At 37.5% G+C, this 18,581-nt stretch overlaps 1 protein-coding gene across 2 annotated transcripts; it reads right to left on the bottom strand.

The window, feature by feature from the left end:
* Positions 1 to 286: 286 nt before the first annotated feature.
* LOC127538190 (GTPase IMAP family member 4-like) lies at positions 287 to 17,721 on the bottom strand. 2 transcript variants are annotated; one of them, XM_051961812.1, is made up of 4 exons: positions 17,481 to 17,721; positions 14,874 to 14,949; positions 9,879 to 9,997; positions 287 to 2,796 (listed from the first exon to the last, which is right to left on the bottom strand). In XM_051961812.1, exons 3-4 carry the CDS (start codon positions 9,991 to 9,993, stop codon positions 1,811 to 1,813), a joined length of 1,101 nt encoding a protein of 366 aa, XP_051817772.1. In that variant the 5' UTR covers positions 9,994 to 9,997; positions 14,874 to 14,949; positions 17,481 to 17,721; the 3' UTR covers positions 287 to 1,810. The 2 variants fall into 2 exon arrangements, with proteins under 2 accessions (XP_051817772.1, XP_051817771.1); XM_051961811.1 differs by lacking the exon at positions 14,874 to 14,949.
* Positions 17,722 to 18,581: the final 860 nt, after the last annotated feature.

The following is an 18,581-nucleotide window of genomic DNA, read 5'->3' as shown; positions in this document are numbered from 1 at the left end:
TTAATTCACCTTCTTTTTAGCATCCCATATCCTTTTCCTTATTCCCTTCCCTCTGTTACTTAAGATAGATTTCTATATCCAACTGAGTATGTATACGCATTCACCCTTTTTGAATCAAATCTGACAGGAGTGTGGTTTAATCATTGGCCACCTCACCCCCACAATTACTTCACAACCTTCCCTTGTAAAAATTCTTCATTCCAAATCTCCCCATTCTTTCTCTCCCTTTGCCTTCTTCAAGGACATTTCTCTTTCTGACCCTTCATTTTTTTTTATTGGTTCAAAATTTTTTATTGTTATTTATTATATTTATTGTTAACTTTAAGGAACTCAAAATTTCACATCGATAGTAAAGAGCTAAATCTTTTGTATGACTGTAAAAGAGTGTTGTTGTAAGTGAAAACAATTTGTGTTGACCCACAAAATTGTAAAATAGAAAAAGGAGGCAATAGATTAGTTGACAAAATTGTAGGATTGTTTGTCAAGGAAATCTGAAAACAGAATTTCTTCAGGATAGAAAATAGAACTTGCATCAATATTATGTCACATGGAAAGCAATGTTTGGTAAGGAGAAGAAATCAGAGTATTTGTTTGATCAAAGGAACAAAAATTGGAGCAACATAGGGAAATTTTACAGGATTTTTCTTTGGCTACCTGCAGGTATGTATTACAGCAGGTATGTATGTGACAATCAGTAAATTTTCCTTCAACTTGAGATTACTTGTGCTTCTTGATTTTTGTTTTTTTGTTTTGAATTTTTGCTGAGGCAAGTAGGGTTAAGTGACTTGTCCACATAGGAAGTGTTAAATGTCTGATGCCGGATTTGAACTCAGGTTCTCTTGATTTTAGATCCAGTGCTTTATCCTGTGCCATCTACTTACCCCTGCTTCTTGATTTTTACAAATCCATATTAGTAAATAAAAAGAATGGGTCTTGGGAAGGACTTCTAAGAAGGAGTGACAATTAAAGTAGAAGCTCCAGCCTTCCATATCTAAAAAACTTACAATATGTTTATCAAAACAATATATCCTTGTGAGACAAAATGTTAGTACCTACAAGGCAATGTGTAACTCACAATGTGGGAAAATCTACATATGAAGTGCTGTAAAAAGGAGAGAACAGACATCATCAGAGTGGAAAAAGAGAGGAGTTAGGGAAGATTTGGGGAGAGATGATGAGTTTTTAACCATTTCTTAAAGATTGAGTATGATAGAAGTAATGGCCAATAAAAATGAAAATCCTTTTGGGGGGCAGGAGGTGGGACGAGGTGGGGTGGGGGAAAGGACACAATAGAACTCAGCAGTAAGTTCCTATTTCTACACAATAAGTTTTGTGTTCTTGCAATCTCCTGGTTTCAAGATGTTTATTCCTATAAGAACATAAAAAATGAATCTGAGATATTAGGAAATTATATCTGCTACTGCAAAATATCATAATACATTCTTCCAAAAGGATTTGCTCTTTAGAAAGCAGTGAAATGACACTAGCCTGTAATTAGGAGACTTGGATTCAATTGTTATTATTAACCATGTGATCTCCATTACTTAGCATCACTTTGTAATGACAACACATGTGATGAAAACTAAAAGTGAAATGATTCTGGCAGTCAGAAGACTTTCTTTCTTTTTTGTTTTTGTTTTTGTTTGTTTGTTTGTTTGTTTGTTTTTTTTTTTTTTTGCTGAGGCAATTGAAGTTAAGTGACTTGCTCAGGGTCACATAGCCAGGAAGTTTTAAGTGTCTGAGGCCAGATTTGAAATCAGGTCCTGACTTTGGGGCTGGTGCTCTATCTACTATATCAAATAGCTGTCCCTCAGAAGGCCTTTTTAAGCAAAGTTAAAGCAAAATTTGCGACAATGGGCAAAACGAAAACAAAAATTTCCAAATGTGTTTTGTCATTATTCTCCATCTCATTTCGGGCATAGTGATATTTTTTCTGGTACCTCCAATTTAACTCTTCAAACTTTTGCTTCATCTCACTATTAAGATTTTGCAGTTTCTTTTCAAATTCTTCCATTTTCTTTTCCATTTCCCAGTTTTGCTTTTGCTTCTCCAGCTCTCGTATTTGATTTTCATAATTCCATTTTATTTCTTCTCTTTCCCTCTCAAACTGCTCCTTATAGCGTTGCTGAAGAGCTTCTGTCTCTTTCTGCAGGAGCTCTTCCACAGATTCATATATACTGTTGCTGTAGTGGCCACCCCCATTATCTTGCACCATGTTTCCAACCATGACCATCAGCTCTGAAATCTGGGCATCTCTCTGGGCTCCAGTAGCATTATTGTCAAATGCACAGCATCGATGGGCACACTTCTCCAATAACTCCCTGAAATAAGAGTCATCAATGGTTCCTAAGTACTCCTCTAGGCTTTCTTCTAGTCTGTCTTTTCCAGTGAATACAATAATCAAAAACTTCACTGCTTCAGGTCCTAGAATTTTGTAAAGGCGTTCAATGGCTGCCTTCTCCTCCTGGGTGAAACGACCCACTTGCAACACCAGGAGTAGAGCATGTGGTCCTGGAGAGGACAGTGTCATGAAACGAGCAATTTCATTCAGGTTTTTTTCCTCTGTGATATCAGTGTCAAAAATGCCTGGAGTATCAATAACACAAATGTTCCTTCCATTCCATGTGGTTCTGGCTTTCTTGCAGACCTTGGTGACTGACCCTCCTGAACACTTGGACTCAAACTCTCTCCTGCCCAGGAGGGTGTTTCCTGTTGCACTTTTTCCAGACCCTGTTTTCCCCACAAGGACAATTTTTAATTCTAGCTTCCTTGAGTCTCTTCCACTGATGTTTGGTTCTGTCGGAAATAAGTGAGAAAGAAAAATGAAGGATTTGGTTTTGTAGATAATTCTAATAAAGACCTGCTCAGAAATCCTGGCATGACAAGGAGGTGATCTTGAGTTTCTGAAGGTTATGCCCATGGTACAAAAGCTAAGATGGATCCTAACAATCTGGACAAGCTTTGAGTATGGCCATCTCTCTTTTGTCCTAGTAAAATTCACAGATCCTTGTCAGCAGAAGAGGGACCATCACCACCAGGTGACTTTTGGGTGGGGGGAGGGAGTGTTGAGAGGAGTATTGGATTTATATAATTGCATATGTCACCCTTTCTCTGGCACATAATATAAATGAATCATTATTGCTTATTGAAAAACACATGCATGTACATATTTATACATAGCCAATTTTACCCAGCCATATTAATAACTGTGGCCTTTTCCTGTTAGTTATGATCTTATGTGATGTGGAAGTTTATTCCTCTCTATCTCAAAGACTCTGAATTCCTATTTCAGAGTTGGAATCCCAAAGGAGACAAACGCTAATCACCTCTGAATTCTGAGTGCAGATAAAAGTATATATACATACACATATACTCACATATATGATATATTTATATATAATACACAAACATATGTTTATCTTGCTTTTTTGTTTTTGCAACATGGCTAATATATGATTTGCATGATTTCAAAAAATAAATGACTGTCATATTTGGTTGTCTTTTCAATGGGTGGGGAAAGGTATAGGTGGATGGATATTTTTTGGAATTCAAAAGTGAATTAAAATAGACAAAAATGTCACTAACAAATATTTAAACAAAAAAAATGTAAATAGGAAAGTTTATTTCCCATGCCCCCTAGAATCTAAATGAACATTTCACAAGTAGAATCCCAGGAGAAAAATACCCCAAAACCAAAAAGATGAGCACTTGTATAAATTTGATTCCTTTCCTATGAGAACAAGGCTAGGCCATTCTTCCATCACTTGACAAGTAATTGGTAGGTTTCCTTTAAGGATTGTCTATTAGCTTTTGCTATTGTCACTAAAACTAGTCTAGAAGGTATTCATTAATATCCTAGATAAGTGCCCACAAGTTTCTCTACAATTCCCTGATTAACGAGTCTTAAAAAATTAGGGAATCTTTCATCTCCATATGCCCTCAAACATTTTTTTTTGTCTAGGAGAAAGAAGAGATTGTTTGCCTCAATTGCTACCTATCTTTATTCATTGAGTCAAATGGAGACCTGTTAAAGACCTTTGCTTAAAAAGATCAGGCTCTCCCATTATATCCAGGGCCATCTCCACTCATCTGATCCATATGTGGCCACTGGACCCAGATGGCTCTGTAAGTGAAAGTGAGGCAGGTGACCTTGCACAGTCCTCTTTCACTTCAATCCAATTCACTTGTATGTCATGGTATCACCTCCCTGGTGTCATAGCCCTCTTTAAGAAAAAGGACAAGTAACAACAGATTCCAAAACCCAGATCTAGAAACTGAGGTAGCAAATAACACCGTAGTCCTCAACTGTCATCATCATTCTGCCCAAATTAAACATGTATAGTAGAGAGCAGAAAAAGAACTTTTCATAAGCAGAAAAGGAAAACTAAGAAGTCATTTTTGGAACTCCTCTTCAGATGCAGATTTAAAGCATTACATCATCTTTCTGCTCTGTATAATCTCCCTGGGCTTTAGAAAGTTATAAAGGATATAAATCTCTTGATTGGATTTCCTTTTTCTCTTTCCTAGTGTGGAGACTTGAGTTACTACATAATCATCTATTGGAAGGAACATTTACCACCAAATAAAGGGAAGTCACCTTGAATAAGTCTTATTCCTTAAAAAATAAAAAAAGCTTTCTCAAGCTCAGAAATTACACATTCTCTTTGTCAACTGTAGGAGCCCTAGTTGAGGTCTCCTTCTGTCTCCCTAATTAAGATTTTACAGATAAGTATCTACCTAAACCCTAACAACTTTCTAGCACCTAGGAATATAAATTTTAAAAAATCCTTTTTAACTAACCTCAAATAGAATGGGGATCATTGTAGTCCTATAATGCTCATCTCTCTCCACCAATGACAGTGTTCAAAGTTTCTAGCATATAGATTTGGAAGCACAAGTAGCAAAATAGCACCTTTTCTCCCATGAGTCACAATCCTATAACATTTTTCTCTCTTATCATCTCACAAGAGAATTATATCCCTCAAATTCATTAGGAATGGGATTTTCTTGTACCAAAGGGGAAAGCTGGGAGCTCATCTTAGGAGGAATGCTATATCACCACCCTAAGAGGGAAGTTAATTTCTTGATTAGAATGTCAGTTTTCCCCAATAGAATGTCAGCTCCTTGCAAAAAAGATGGCTTCTTTCTGTGTATTTGAATCAACCAGCACCAAACACAATGTTAGACAATTATTACTTAATAAATACTTTTTTTTTGATTGGATGAATTGATTGGAACAACTCCTTCCCATCTCTAGCCAGCTATAAAAAGATTGAGACTTATTTTGGCCAATTAAGTCTCCTATTGGTTTTTCCTCTTTTCTCTTACTATCATGGATAATACACTATAACAACAATACTGAATTAGAAATGAGTTTTCCTCCTGGAGTAATCACTTAACTAAGTTTGAGAAACTGATAAAGTGTCCTTAATCCTAAACATTCCTGAACTCAGGAGAACCTTCCCTCATGCATTTTCTGTGAGTGACCTGAATTTAGGGCCATGGAAAGGATGCCAGTGTAGGACAGGAAGATCAGCTAGGGATTTGGGGGAGTGAGCGTGGAGGCAAGAACATGGAAGAAGTGTATATATCTAAGTTCTGGGATAAGAATTCATTATTTGACAAAAATTGCTGGGGAAATTGGAAAATAGTATGGCAGAAATATGTCATTGAGCAACATCTAACACCCTATAGAAGGACGATGGAAATGAGTTCATGATTTAGACACAAAAGATGATTTTCTAGGTAAATTAAAAGAAGGGGTCATCTACCTCAAAGATCTGTGGAGAAGGAAAGAATTTATGGCCAAAGAAAACTTGTGAAAATTATGAAATGCAAATGGATAATTTAATTACATTAAATTAAAAAGGTTTTGTACAAACAAAACCAATGTAACCAAGATTAGAAGGGAAGCAGAAAGCTGGGAACAAATTTTTTCTATTTAGTATTTCTGATAAAGGCCTCATTTCTTTTGCTTTTTTATGAAAGCTTTTTATTTTCAAAACATGTGCACAGATAATTTTCAGTATTCACCTTTGGAAAACCTTGTGTTCCAAATTTTTCTTCCTCTCTTCCCCTTCCCCTCCTAAACATAAAACAATCCAATATTGGTTAAACATGTGCAATTCTTCTAAACATTTCCACATGTATCATGCTACACAAGAAAAATTAGATCAAAACGGGATAAATGAGAAAGAACAAAACAAGCAAGCAAACAACAATAACAAAAGATGATAATACTATATTTTGATCCACACTCAGTCTCTATAGTCCTCTCTCTGGATACAGAGGGCTTTTTTCATCACAAGTATATTGGAATTGCCCTAAATCACCTTATTGTTGAAAAGACCTTAGTCCTTCATAGTTGATCATTATATAATCTTTTTGTTGCTGTGTACAATGTTCTCTTGATTTTACTCACTTCTTTTAGTATCAGTTTATGTAAATCTCTTCAGGGCTTTCTGAAATCAGCTTGTTTATCATTTCTTATGAAACAATAATATTCCATAACATTCATATACCATAATTTATTCAGCCATTCTCTAACTCGTGGACATCTGTTTACTTTTCAGTTTCTTGCCACTACAAGAAGGGCTGTCACAAGCATTTTGGCACACGTGGGTCCTTTTCCTTTTTTTTATAATTCCTTTGGGATACAGACCCAGTAGAGACACTGATCAATCAAAGGGTATGCACAGTTTGATAACCTAAAGGCTTCATTTCTAAAATATATAAAGAATTAACTCAAATTTATAAGAATACAAGCCATCCTATCAAACTGTGCATACCCTTTGATCCAGAAGCACCATTACTAAGGTCTGTATCCCAAGGAAATCATAAAGTAGGAAAAGGACCCACACATGCAAAAAAATGTAGCAGCTCTTTTTGTGGTAACAAAGATTTGGAAAATGGTTAGATGCCCATCAATTGAGGAATGGTTAAACAAGTTGTGGTATATGAAGATAATGGAGTCTTATTGTTCTATAAAAAATGATGAACAAGTTGATTTTAGAAAGACCTGGAAAGATTTACATGAACTGATGCTGAGAGAAACAAGTAGAAGAAGAAATACATTGTATACAATAACAGCAAGAATGTATGATGATTGACTATGAAACACTTGGTTCTTCTCAGTAGTTCAGTGATATAAAACAATCCCAATAGACTTTGGACAGAAAATGTCACCTGCATCCAAAAAAAGAACTATGGCGACTGAATGTAAATCAACACATACTATGTTCACTTCCTTTTTTCTATTTTTAAAAAAATCTCTCCCATAGTTTTCCCCCTTTGCTCTGATTTTTCTCTCTCAACATGATTAATAAAGCAATATATAATAAAAATAAATAAAAAAGAATATGGGCATACAATTTTCAGATAAAAAAGTTAAAGCCATTTCAAGTCATATAAAAATGCTCTAAATCACATTTTATTAGATAAATACAAATTAAGACAACTCTGAGGTATTACTTTACACCTCTCAGATTGGCTAAGATGACAGGAAAAGATAATTATAAATGTTGGAAGGGATATGGGAAAACTGAAACACTAACACAGTGTTGGTGGAGTTGTGACCTGATCCAACAATTCTGGAGAGCAATTGGAACTATGCCTAAAGGGCCATAAAACAGTGCATACACTTTGATCCAGCAGTGTCTTTATTGGGTCTATATTCAAAAGAGATCATAAAAAAGGGAAAGGGATCCACATGGACAAAACAATTTGTAGCAGCCCTTTTTGTAGTGGCAAGGAACTGGAAAGTGAATGAATATCTATCAATTGGGAAATGGCTGAAGAAGTTATGGTGTATGAATGTAATGGAATACTATTGTTCTATAAGAAATGAGCAGGGTGATTTTAGAAAGGCCTGATGAAATGAGGCTAAGTGAAGTGCGTAGAACCAGGAGAACATTGTACACAGCAACAGGAAGATTATGTAATACTCAATTCTGATGGACTAAGATCTTGTCAACAATAAAGTGCTTTAGGGCAATTCTAATACACTTTTGATAGAGAGAGCCAACTGTATCCAAAGAGAGGACTATGTGTAGACTGAATGTGGATCACAACACAGCATTTTCACCTTTTCTTGATGTTTGCTTACTTGTTTTGTCCTTTCTCATTTTTCCCCTTTTGATCTAATTTTTCTTGTGCAGCATGATAAATGTGGAAATATGTTTAGAAGAATTGCATATGTTTAACCTACATTAGATTACTTTCTATTTAGGGGAGGGGAAGGAGGAGAGGGAGGGAGAAAAAAATTGGAACACAGTGTTTTTCAAGCATGAATATTGAAAATTATCTTTGCATGTATTTTGAAAAAAAAGTGGTAGGAAAGTGGGGTGGGGGTGAGTGAGGCTAGGGAAACAAGGTTCTAGCAAACAGGAAAAGGAAACCCTAATACCTGGACAAATTCAATTTATGAAAATTGATCAAGAACCAAACTTAGATGAGAAATAAGTCAAAAATTAAAATATCTGTTGTGAGGAAGAATACTACTAGCTGCAACCACAAGATAAACCAGAAAAAATTGCAAAACGACTTACAGTCTAGGAGTTTTAATGGGCTGCCCAACATGGGCCTGAATAAGTCACCAAGGTGACATGATAGCTGAAAGTACTCATTGAATATAAGGTTATTTAAACAGAATCATAGGATCCTAGGGATCTTATCTAAGATATCATTTCTGTGCCATACAGTATCTCTAATGATATGAAATAAGCTATCTAGTGATAACAAGGTAAGATATTAAGTAAGACTGATGCTTAAAAACTGTCTTGAAGGAGATAGTATGGGCAGGAACTGGCCTGGAAGTTCTAAAGACTTTTCCTATGGGATGATACATAAAGTCCTTTAAACCACTGAGTGAACAAGGTATCTTTACTGTGAGATCCATGAACTTGAATAAGTGTTTTGAGATGTGTGTGTGTGTGTGTGCGCATGTGTTTGCATTTGAATGTAATTGGTTTCTTTTGTGATCCTGTTTATTTTATTCTTTTAAAAATGTTATTTTGCTTGACCACTAAGAGGTTGAAGACAGAAAAAGAGCAAGAATTCCTGCTCCTAAGTCTTCTTGACTTTAGACCCAGTGCTCTATACACTGACGCACCCACCAATTGCCTCTCTTCTAGATGCTGGTAAAGATGAAAAGTCAATGTATATTGAAAAAATCTGTAAACCTCACCCTTTTCAAGAGAAAGTGCTAGGCCTACTAGCCTTTCACCTTTTTCCCAATCCCTCATTCTGAACTGTCCTATCTTCTTTTCTCCTTCAAGGCTGCTCTTCAACTTGATATTAACCAGTCTGATTAACATGTGCACACTTCTTAGATGGAAGGGTGTGTGAGTGTGTGTGTGTGTGTGTGTGTGTGTGTGTGTATGTGTGTGTGTGTGTGAAAGAGAGAAACAGAGACAGAGACAGAGACAGAGATAGAGACTCACAGAGAGACAGACACACAGAGAGAAAGACCATCTGCTCTCTTCTTCCAAAATTGGGTCTGATTTAATTAAAAACTGACACTTTCTCTGAGTAAAGGTGTTTTTTAAAACTTCAGTCACATTAGTTTTAGATAATTCAAAGATTGTTTCTCTTTTTGACCTCCACCCTTTAATAGTGAATAATCCTCTCCTCTATCTGTCCTCTTTAGACATCCCTTATCGTTCCTGGGATGTGCTATCATATAACATTTCCCATAAAAACAAATTATTCTAGGTGGGTTCTAACTGGGAGAAAAAAGAAAGTGAGACACATTAATCACTGAGATAGTCTCTGAGTCTGACTTTCTGACACTAACCAGTTTTCACCTATAAATAATTATTCTCTAACACTGCCCTCTCCTGACATCTGGAATAAGGCTTTGCTTTCAAGACAGTAATTACCAGGGATGAGGGTATCTGAGGGATAGTCATTCAGGGAATCCAGATGTAAGGGTTGACCAAGAGCTGGGATCTCCGCTGTGTTCTTCTTCCGGATTGGAAGTTCTTTTCTGGCCATTTTCCTAAGGAAAGAAAAATGAGGACTGGGGCAGTTATTAGGGTACTCCCTTTCTAGCAAGCTCCAAACATCAATGTCCCATCCCTCATGATCAAGCTCTTTCAATCCCTGTTAGCCAGGAATGCTGTATTCTAATAGGACTCCATTCTGGTAGGAAGTTGAAACCAGACTTCATGGAGTGAGGGATCCAGCTCAGACAGAATCTTAGGAACAAACCAAGTCAAAGGGGTAAAGGCAGAGTTAGAGAGTAAGCAGAAGGACTAGTTTGCTTGGGGGGGGGGAGAGGGGATAAGGATTTATGTACCATTGTAAAGCACTTTACAAATATAATCTCATTTGGTTCTCACAAATGCCTTGGGAGATAGGAGATATGTCCCCATTGGACAGATAAGGAAACTGAGGCCACAGAAAATGACTTGCCTGCGGTCACACAGCTAGGGAGTATCTGAAGGATCATTTGAACTCAGATCTTCCTGACTCTAGGTTCAGGCCTCTAGCCACTGTAACACTCTGCTTCTAGTGTGAGGCAAGGAGCATGGGCTGAGTTCGATTCACTATAAGGAGACAAGGAAGCTTTTTTTGGTGCTATCAGCCTTAAACTCTGACTTGGACTTAGAGCCTGAGGCATCAAGGCCCCAGTCTATGGAAGCTGGCAGTCAGGACTACCTGGCCAGCTGCTTCTTGACTGGTACTAATGGTTTTTGAAAAGCTGGTCCTCAGCAGATGCCACAGATTCCAAATCCTGGGATGTTCCAGACTTCCCAAATATCTTCATCCAAACTCTGGAGCCAGGGAATTCTGAGATGAGTTATTCTAGGCTGAGAACCAGTATTCTCTGCAGGCTCCAGCTGTTCTAGGGGTACTGCTGAGGGTCCCTATGCACAAGCCACGGTGGTAGATGGAGGGAAATGGAGGTATCAGTAGCTGAGAGGCTGCGAGGCATCTGAACTGGGGCAGCTGCCTTTGACTAGATCACTGTGACGTGATTTCAAGTAATTGTCCATCTGCTTCCGACCTTGGCCTTCTTTCCCTTTCTCAGAGCAAGAGATTTGCCTTAGCAGGAAGTGATTCTTATTCAGGATATGGCTTTGAGATGTCAAGGAAGAGCCCACTGGGGGCAGCCCTGTCAGAGCCCTCATTGAGTGGTCTTCTGCCTTATGGGTCTTGCTGTGCCATTGCTTCTGAATAGGTCATTTATTTGATAACAAAGCAGGCTGGAGATAGGGCCCACTCTCACTGTATTCCTGGGCTTTCTCTCTCCTGTCTTATTCCTGGAAAACTGGCACTATTGAATGCTGGAATGACCTTCTAAGCATCACTTCCATCATAATCCTCATGACTATCAGCAGTATGTATCCCAGCTTTGAGAAACTGTATCTTTAATAGATCAGCACTGCCCTAAGTAGGAAGTAAACTTTCCACTCTAGGAGCTTCTTGGATCTTGTCTCCTTGAACATTCCCTCCCTTAAACAGATGGCAGATTTTGGAGATATATCTAATTGGCTTTCTCTAGTCTTCCCTTATTTCCACATCCTGTAGTCTCTAGCCTTGAAATTCCTGCTTCCTTAGAAGGGACTATACAATCCAGGAAAATGGTTCAGATCCCTATTAAGTGTTAGGATTCCTTTCCCTATGCATAATTCAGCCAGATAGTTTTTAGGAAGATTTAAGGGACCAAGATGTAGACTTGTTAGAAAATGATTACCTTTTTAATGCTGTAGGAGAAAGGAAACTTTTTATTCTATTATGGGCAAAGTAAGCTCACCTTAAATAAAGTAATGACAATACTGCCCTCCTTGATACAGGTAAGAAGAGGCTTTCAGTTATGCTTAGGAGAAGTGGGCAGCATGTAAGTGAAGCCTTTTATTTAGAAGGATTTTAGAGAAGAGACAAAGATGTCATAGCATCATCCTCTTGGAGTGTCTAAGAAAGTTTGAATGTCCAATCAGGAATTACTGAGTGACTGATATTACAAGGCGAGATTGGAACAAGCCTGAATCATACAACTCCTACATGGATGCCCTTCTTCCCTTTCTACATGATTGTTGTTCAATAGAGTCAACACTTGATGAACCCATTTGGGATTTTCTTGGCAAAGATATTGAAGTCATTTGCTATTTTCCTCACCAGTTCATTTGACAGATGGGGAAATTAAGGTCAACAGGGTTAAATGACTTGCCCGGCATCACATAACTAGTAAGTGATCAGATTTGAATTGAGCCTTCCTGACTCCAGACCTAGCTCTAATCACTGCACCTTCTAGCTCCGTGTGCCCCTCTTCATAGGGTCCTCCTACTGTTTTCCTTGGCATCAGCACCTCTGCTGGACTGATTATTCCCTTGGTCCCACAGAGTCTCTTCTTCTTCACTATCCCTTTTCTGACAGACATCTGTAGTGGATAGCTGGGTCTTGTGCCTATTGTCAGAGATCCTATTCCTTGAAGCTGTTTTTGCTCTGGATCAATGGATTCACTCTATCTATGTCTTCCTAGAGAGGCTGTGTCTCTGTTCCCTTAAATGTTCCTGGGATTCTCCTGAACTGACTCTCCATGGGCTGGACAGAGTATCTGTTGGTTTACAGTGGAAAACTTAGCTGAATTTGAACAGGGGTGGGGAGAAGGAGGGTATGGGGTTGTGAATTGTAGAAATGAATCTTCCTACACTTTAGGGATCATATTCCACAAAGTGATTCTGATTGGCCTGAGTCATACTGCATAGACCATTGGCATTCTTGACTATTTAACACTGGAAGGACCAGCATGCTTCTTGAGTGACACCAAATGTTTATAGTAGTTTTCATCATTTTACTAATACTGCTTACACGTATATATTAAAAAAAACCCTCACAAATATTTAAAAGTAGATATTTTACTTTCAGTATGAAATAAAAATGTTCATTCCCATTTGATAAACCCCCCCAAATTCAACCTTTGAAATAAGAACTCAGTACTTGACAAAAGTTGCTGGGATAATTGGCAAATAATACGGCAGAAACTTGTCATAGAGCTCATCTTACACCTCACATCTTACACCTCATACCAAAATAAAGTCAAAATACGGTATGGATACCTGATTTAGGCATAAAGGATGACACCATAAACAAATTAGGAGAGCAAGGGACAATTTACCTATCAAATCTTTGGAGGAGGCAGGAATTTATGACCAAAGAAGAACTAGAGAAGATTATGAAAGGCAAAAGGCCAACTTTGATTATCTTAAATTTAAAAAGTTTTTGCACCAACAAAACCAATAGTAACAAGATTAAAAGGGAAGTACAAAGCTAGGAAAAAATCTTTACAGGTAGTGTTTCTGATAAAGATCTCATTTTGAAAATATATAAAGAATTGTGTCAAATTTACAATACAAGTCATTCCTCAATTGATATATGGTTAAAGGATATGAACAGATAATTTTCTGATGATGAAATTAAAGTCATCTATAGATGACCTTATTTTGGTATGGTGTGAAGTCTGGGCTAACTCCTTGGAGGCCTCAGGATCAGCCAGAGTCAGCATAAGTTAAAGTCCTTGGTCTTTAGGGGGACAAGTGAAAGAAGCAGGCAAACTTCCACAAGGCTTGCCAAAGATCTCTCCTCGATTCTGGAGGTAAGAATCTCCACCTTTCTCCTCCTTGTCCTTCAGCCAAATGACTCTCCTTTCTATCCCTCTGCCCTCCAATCCTTGCCTATCATTATCTTAACACCAAACATTCAGTAAGCACCAACAGTGAGAAGAGCCATTTATCCAAACATATGCTAATAGAGTCATTGTCTCATATGAAATAGGTAATTAGTCTTAAATGCCCAGTTGTCTGATTCAAGTAGACCTTTTTGGACTTTCAGCCCTCTACAATATGGAGTGTGAGATGTAGATCTATGACAAGTTTCTGACATGTTATTTTCCAATTATCCCAGCAAGTCTTGTCAAGTGGTGAGTTCATATTTCAAAAGTTGAAGTTTTTTTTTTCAAATACTAGATCACTATAGGACTCGTATATAGTATTATGTGTATCTAATTAATTCCGCTGATCCACTACTCTATTTCTTAGCCAGTAAAAATGGTTTTGATGACTGCTGCTTTATAATATAGCTTAGGTTTGGTACTGCTAAGCCACCAGCCTTTGTTTTTTTTTTTTTTTCCCATTAATTCCCTTCACAAAGCTTATTATGGACAAAATGATATCAGACTGACAGAGAAATAATTCTTTTACATATTTCAATTTGGCACATTCCACTTAGGCCATAAAATTTAAAGAAAAGACAGAGCCCCATCCTATATTTGCTATAATGTTATAATAGCTGATCAATAATCATATGAAAAAATGCTCTAAATCACTATTGATTAGAGCAATAAAAGATAAAACAAATCTGAGATACCACCTCAAAGCTCTCAGGTTGGCTAAAATAACAGGAAAAGAGAATCAAAGACATTGGAGAGGATGTAAAACTGGGAAACTGGGATACTAATGCATTGTTGGAGGAGTTGTGAAAAGATTCAATCATTCTGGAGAGCAATCTGGAAGTTTGCCCAAAGGGCTACAAAACTGTCCCTACCCTTTGCCCCAGCTGTGCTATTGCTGGGTTTGTATCCCAAGAAAATCATAAAGGAAGAAAAAGGACCCACACGTGGAAAAATGTTCATAGCAGCTTTTTGTGTGTGTGTAGTAACAAAGAAGTGGAAAATAGGTAGATGTCCTTCAATTGGGGAATGGCTGAATAGGTTGCTCCATAAAAAAGTAATGGAATATTATTTTTCTATTAAAAATGATGGCCAAGCTGATTTTAGAAAAGCCTGGAAAGATTTACATGAATTGATGCTGAGTGAAACAAACAGAACCAGAAATACATTGCACCTAATAAGAGCAGAAATGTGTAATAATCACCTATGAAAGCCTTGGTTCTTCTCAGTAGTTCAGTGATCCAAAGCAATCCCAATAGACTTTGGACAGAAACTGCTATCTGCATTCAGAAAAGGAATTATGGAATTGAATATAAATCAACTCATGCTATGTTCATTTCTTTTTTTCTGTTTTTTTTCTTATTCTCTCCCATGGTTATTCCTTTTTGTTCTAACTTTCTTTCTGCCAACCTGATTCATAAAGCAATGTGTATAAAAATAAATAAAGAAAATATATAAAGAAATAAAAAAAGAGAAGCCTTGTTAGAGAGCCTATGCTTGAGCATACTAATAAAACTAGAGTTTTTGCCTTTGTAATATCTGCATTGTGGTAAATATGGACGTCACAGTAGTTACCCACAGTGGGAATTCAGAGAGAAGATATCTTTCCTCTAACAGATCATTATCCTGTAAAAATTTTGAGGATTTTAAAGCAGGTTTGCAATGTCAAGTTGAATCCTCACCTTACTTTTCGGTACTGCAGGAAGTGGCAGTCCAGAAATAAGCCTAAATATTTAAGTCATGTCAACTTATACAAAAAATCAGAGCATCTAGGTGATCAGTGAATAAAGTAAGACATTTTTTTCAGGGTTGAGAAATGACAATCAGATAGACCTGTTCTCCAAAATGTCTCCCATACTCTTCCTGAAATTCTCTCCTTAGTAGGTCAGTCTTTTGGGTTCAGCATTGCCTCCTCCCTAAGATCTATCCGCTTTAAAAGGACAAATGGTTTATGGGCAGGATGATAAGACATTGTTACATTAATACATGTGTAGGAGTTAATCCGTGACTGTTTTAGATTACTTTACTCTGTGACAGGAGCAATGGGGCAGCACTGGGACCCTGGGCTCCTTGGGAAGAAGGAATATTTTCCCTGCCAAACCTCATGGAGGAAAGGACAGAAAGGAGAGATTGGGGACACCAAAGAGAAATTGCTCCGGTGTCAGTGTCCCTGGAAGAGTGACCCTGCTGGGGATGACACTGGATAGTCAAAGAATTCCCAGAAAAATCTAAAAGTTGCTTTCTAGGGAAAGAGGGGAGAACAAGAAAGGAGGCCTCCAAGTTCAGTGGAAGGAGCAAAGAACCAGCTCTTGTCCTCTTGACCTTCCTGGGGGCTGCCCTGGCTATTTTTTAGTCCTTTGCCCCTTCCCCTCCCAGACACATCCTTCCTATCCCACAGAGTTGCTTCTGAAGGGCCCTTGCTTCTCCAGGACATACCCCTCCCCTCTCATTGCAGGTATTCTTTGTAAGTATCACAACAGCTATGCTATTTCACTGAAAAATTCAACAAAATTGCAGAGTGAGTCTTTCTTTGTTGCCCCATCGCCTCCTTTTTCTTCCCCTTTCCCTTTTTCAGGGTGCTGTTGTGAACACCCAGTGCCCCAAAATTCTACTATTTTCCATGGTGGAAATCTATTCAAATTTGTCCCAAACTTCAGAATTATCCTTTCTTGTCCCTCAACAAAACTACCATTTCCCAATTACCCAGGCATGAGTATCTTCGATAAACTTTTAAGTTCAGCCAATATTATTAACATTTTTTCACTACTTTTTAAAGTCTATACAAGCACAAAACAATAAATTTGTAGGGCTTTCCAGAAAATCTAGTCATCAGCCCCTGGTAGCTTGTGAGATCTAGCTCCAGCATACCCCTCTATCAGGTACAAAGTAAACGCTACAAAAATACTTTATCTCTCTAAGCCATTGTCTGATAAACCTAATTCACAATCAAAAATGAATAGTTGAGAATAATTGATTTGAAGATAATTTCACCCCAGAAGAGGATTCACTTAGTGTTCTTTGGGGAAAGCTTTTTCTTGATGAGATTTTAAAATGTATAGTCCAATATTTCTAGTGTTTCTTGGAGGATTGAGAGAGAAAAATTACTGGGACACCCACAAGGAAGGTTAGAAGAAAAACATTCTTTTTGATCTTTAAGGAAGCATGAGTAAAGCTGTCTTAGGATGAAAATATAACAGAGGACACCTGGAGTAAGCATTAGTCATTTCAAAAAAATGAATGTATAATTAGAACAGATGTCTGGGGCAGGAAAAGATAAGGTGACATTTTAAGGAAACCTTTAAGCAAACAAGGAGACTTGTTTCTTCATTACAACATTTAGGATACCATATTCTCTGAAAAGGTGAGACTAACTTTTTATTTTTGAGTCATGACTTTGTCTTTGAATCCCTGTACCTTTGCTCAAGCCTCAACTCAGAAATGACCTTGTTTTGACTCTATATGCAGGAAATTTCTTTCCTTTTTTTTTTTTTTTTTTTTTTTGCTTCATATTTGTTGATCAAATGCAGTTTTCCTCTCTCACCCACATCTCAAAAACAGCCCTCACTCACAAATTTGGCAAGGTGGGAAAGGATAATCATTCACCTGAAAAGCAATTGTCTTCCAGGAGCCAAACCAGGGCTCTTGGAGTGAGGGGGAAGCAGCCATCACATATGTACTTTACCCCAAATCAATAGTAGCCAAAGATAAAGTCTCAAGCAAGCAGGTAAACAAAGATGACTTTGCAGAGGGGCAGGTCTGTCCTGGATAGAGCAAGCCCACCTCTCCCATAGAGGTGCCGCCAATCACTCACCTGTCCAATTCCAGCACTGGGATTTAACCAAAAAGCACAGCCTTCTCCCTCTTCCTCACCAAGCTGAGCTTTGAGGTCTGTGTTACTGTGGGTGTGCCTAGAGCCTGGGTATATGTGAGCAGCAGGAAAAAAAATTGAGAAAGAAGTTAAACAAGGGAAAACGAAACTTGTCTAAACTAGAGACCGCCCATTTCCTGAAAATGGAGAGCTTGAGAGAAAGATGTCCAGGTTCACTGGACTGGGTGCTGTCTTACCAACTGAATCCTTGTAACCTGAGAAACCAGGAAAACGAAATTTATCTAGGCATGAAAATAGTCCTATGAACTCACATGTTATCAGTTGTTAATTATTAGATCTGTGCAGTAACTAGACCTTTGCTCACCCTTGGCCTTCTTCTTCCCCTGGCCATCATTTTCAAGCTCCTCCTTTGTCTCCCATCAAAACCATCTGATAAGTCAGCTTTTCCCCTTTCTTTGCCCCATAAGCTACACAGTCCCTTTAAGTTCCCTTTTCAGGTCGAGCAGTTTTGTGATGAAAAGGAAAGAAAAGTTATTATTTTAAATAACAAATTTAAATATTAAGAGATGTAAGATATTGCACTATTAACAAGTGAAACTTTGGATGTCCTCCCAAAATAGGAAAATAACTTTGTTGTATGAAAAAAGACAGAACTTGTAGCATATATATGTATCAAGAAACAGCTTTCATAAGGAATTTGGACTGTTTCAGGCAGAGAGAAAAGTGTGACAAAAATATAAAATACTAAAAACTCTCACCTGGTCCTTTCATCCCAATATCTCTTTTCTACTTGGAGGATGAAAATTTTTTTAAAGTTAGCTCTTAGTAGTGCCTCCTTTTCCTTTCTTCCTACTCCATTCAACTATTTAATATATAAATTTAATTTTTAATCTTAAACTCAAGCAGCACAAAAGAGCATTTCAATATATACAGTAGAACACAAAAAAATCCCTTCATCTGATGTCTATTTCAGACTGTTATTAGAAAAAGTATAGACAGTTGTCACTTTATATAAATTTCTATTACCTTTATTTTTTAAATTCTGAAAATTCTCCATTCCCATTTAAATTTAAAAACCATGCA

Source organism: Antechinus flavipes, chromosome 5 (assembly GCF_016432865.1).
Source record: "Antechinus flavipes isolate AdamAnt ecotype Samford, QLD, Australia chromosome 5, AdamAnt_v2, whole genome shotgun sequence".
Classification (NCBI taxonomy): Eukaryota; Metazoa; Chordata; class Mammalia; order Dasyuromorphia; family Dasyuridae; genus Antechinus; species Antechinus flavipes.
This window is presented reverse-complemented; position numbering and strand designations above follow the sequence as displayed.

Excerpts from the sequence above, each read along its gene's own strand:
- LOC127538190 (XM_051961812.1), bottom strand. The coding sequence starts at position 9,993 with ATGGCCAGAAAAGAACTTCCAATCCGGAAGAAGAACACAGCGGAGATC. Across the intron at positions 2,797-9,878 it reads CTCAGATACCCTCATCCCTG|AACCAAACATCAGTGGAAGA; the intron begins GTAATTACTGTC and ends TATTTCCGACAG.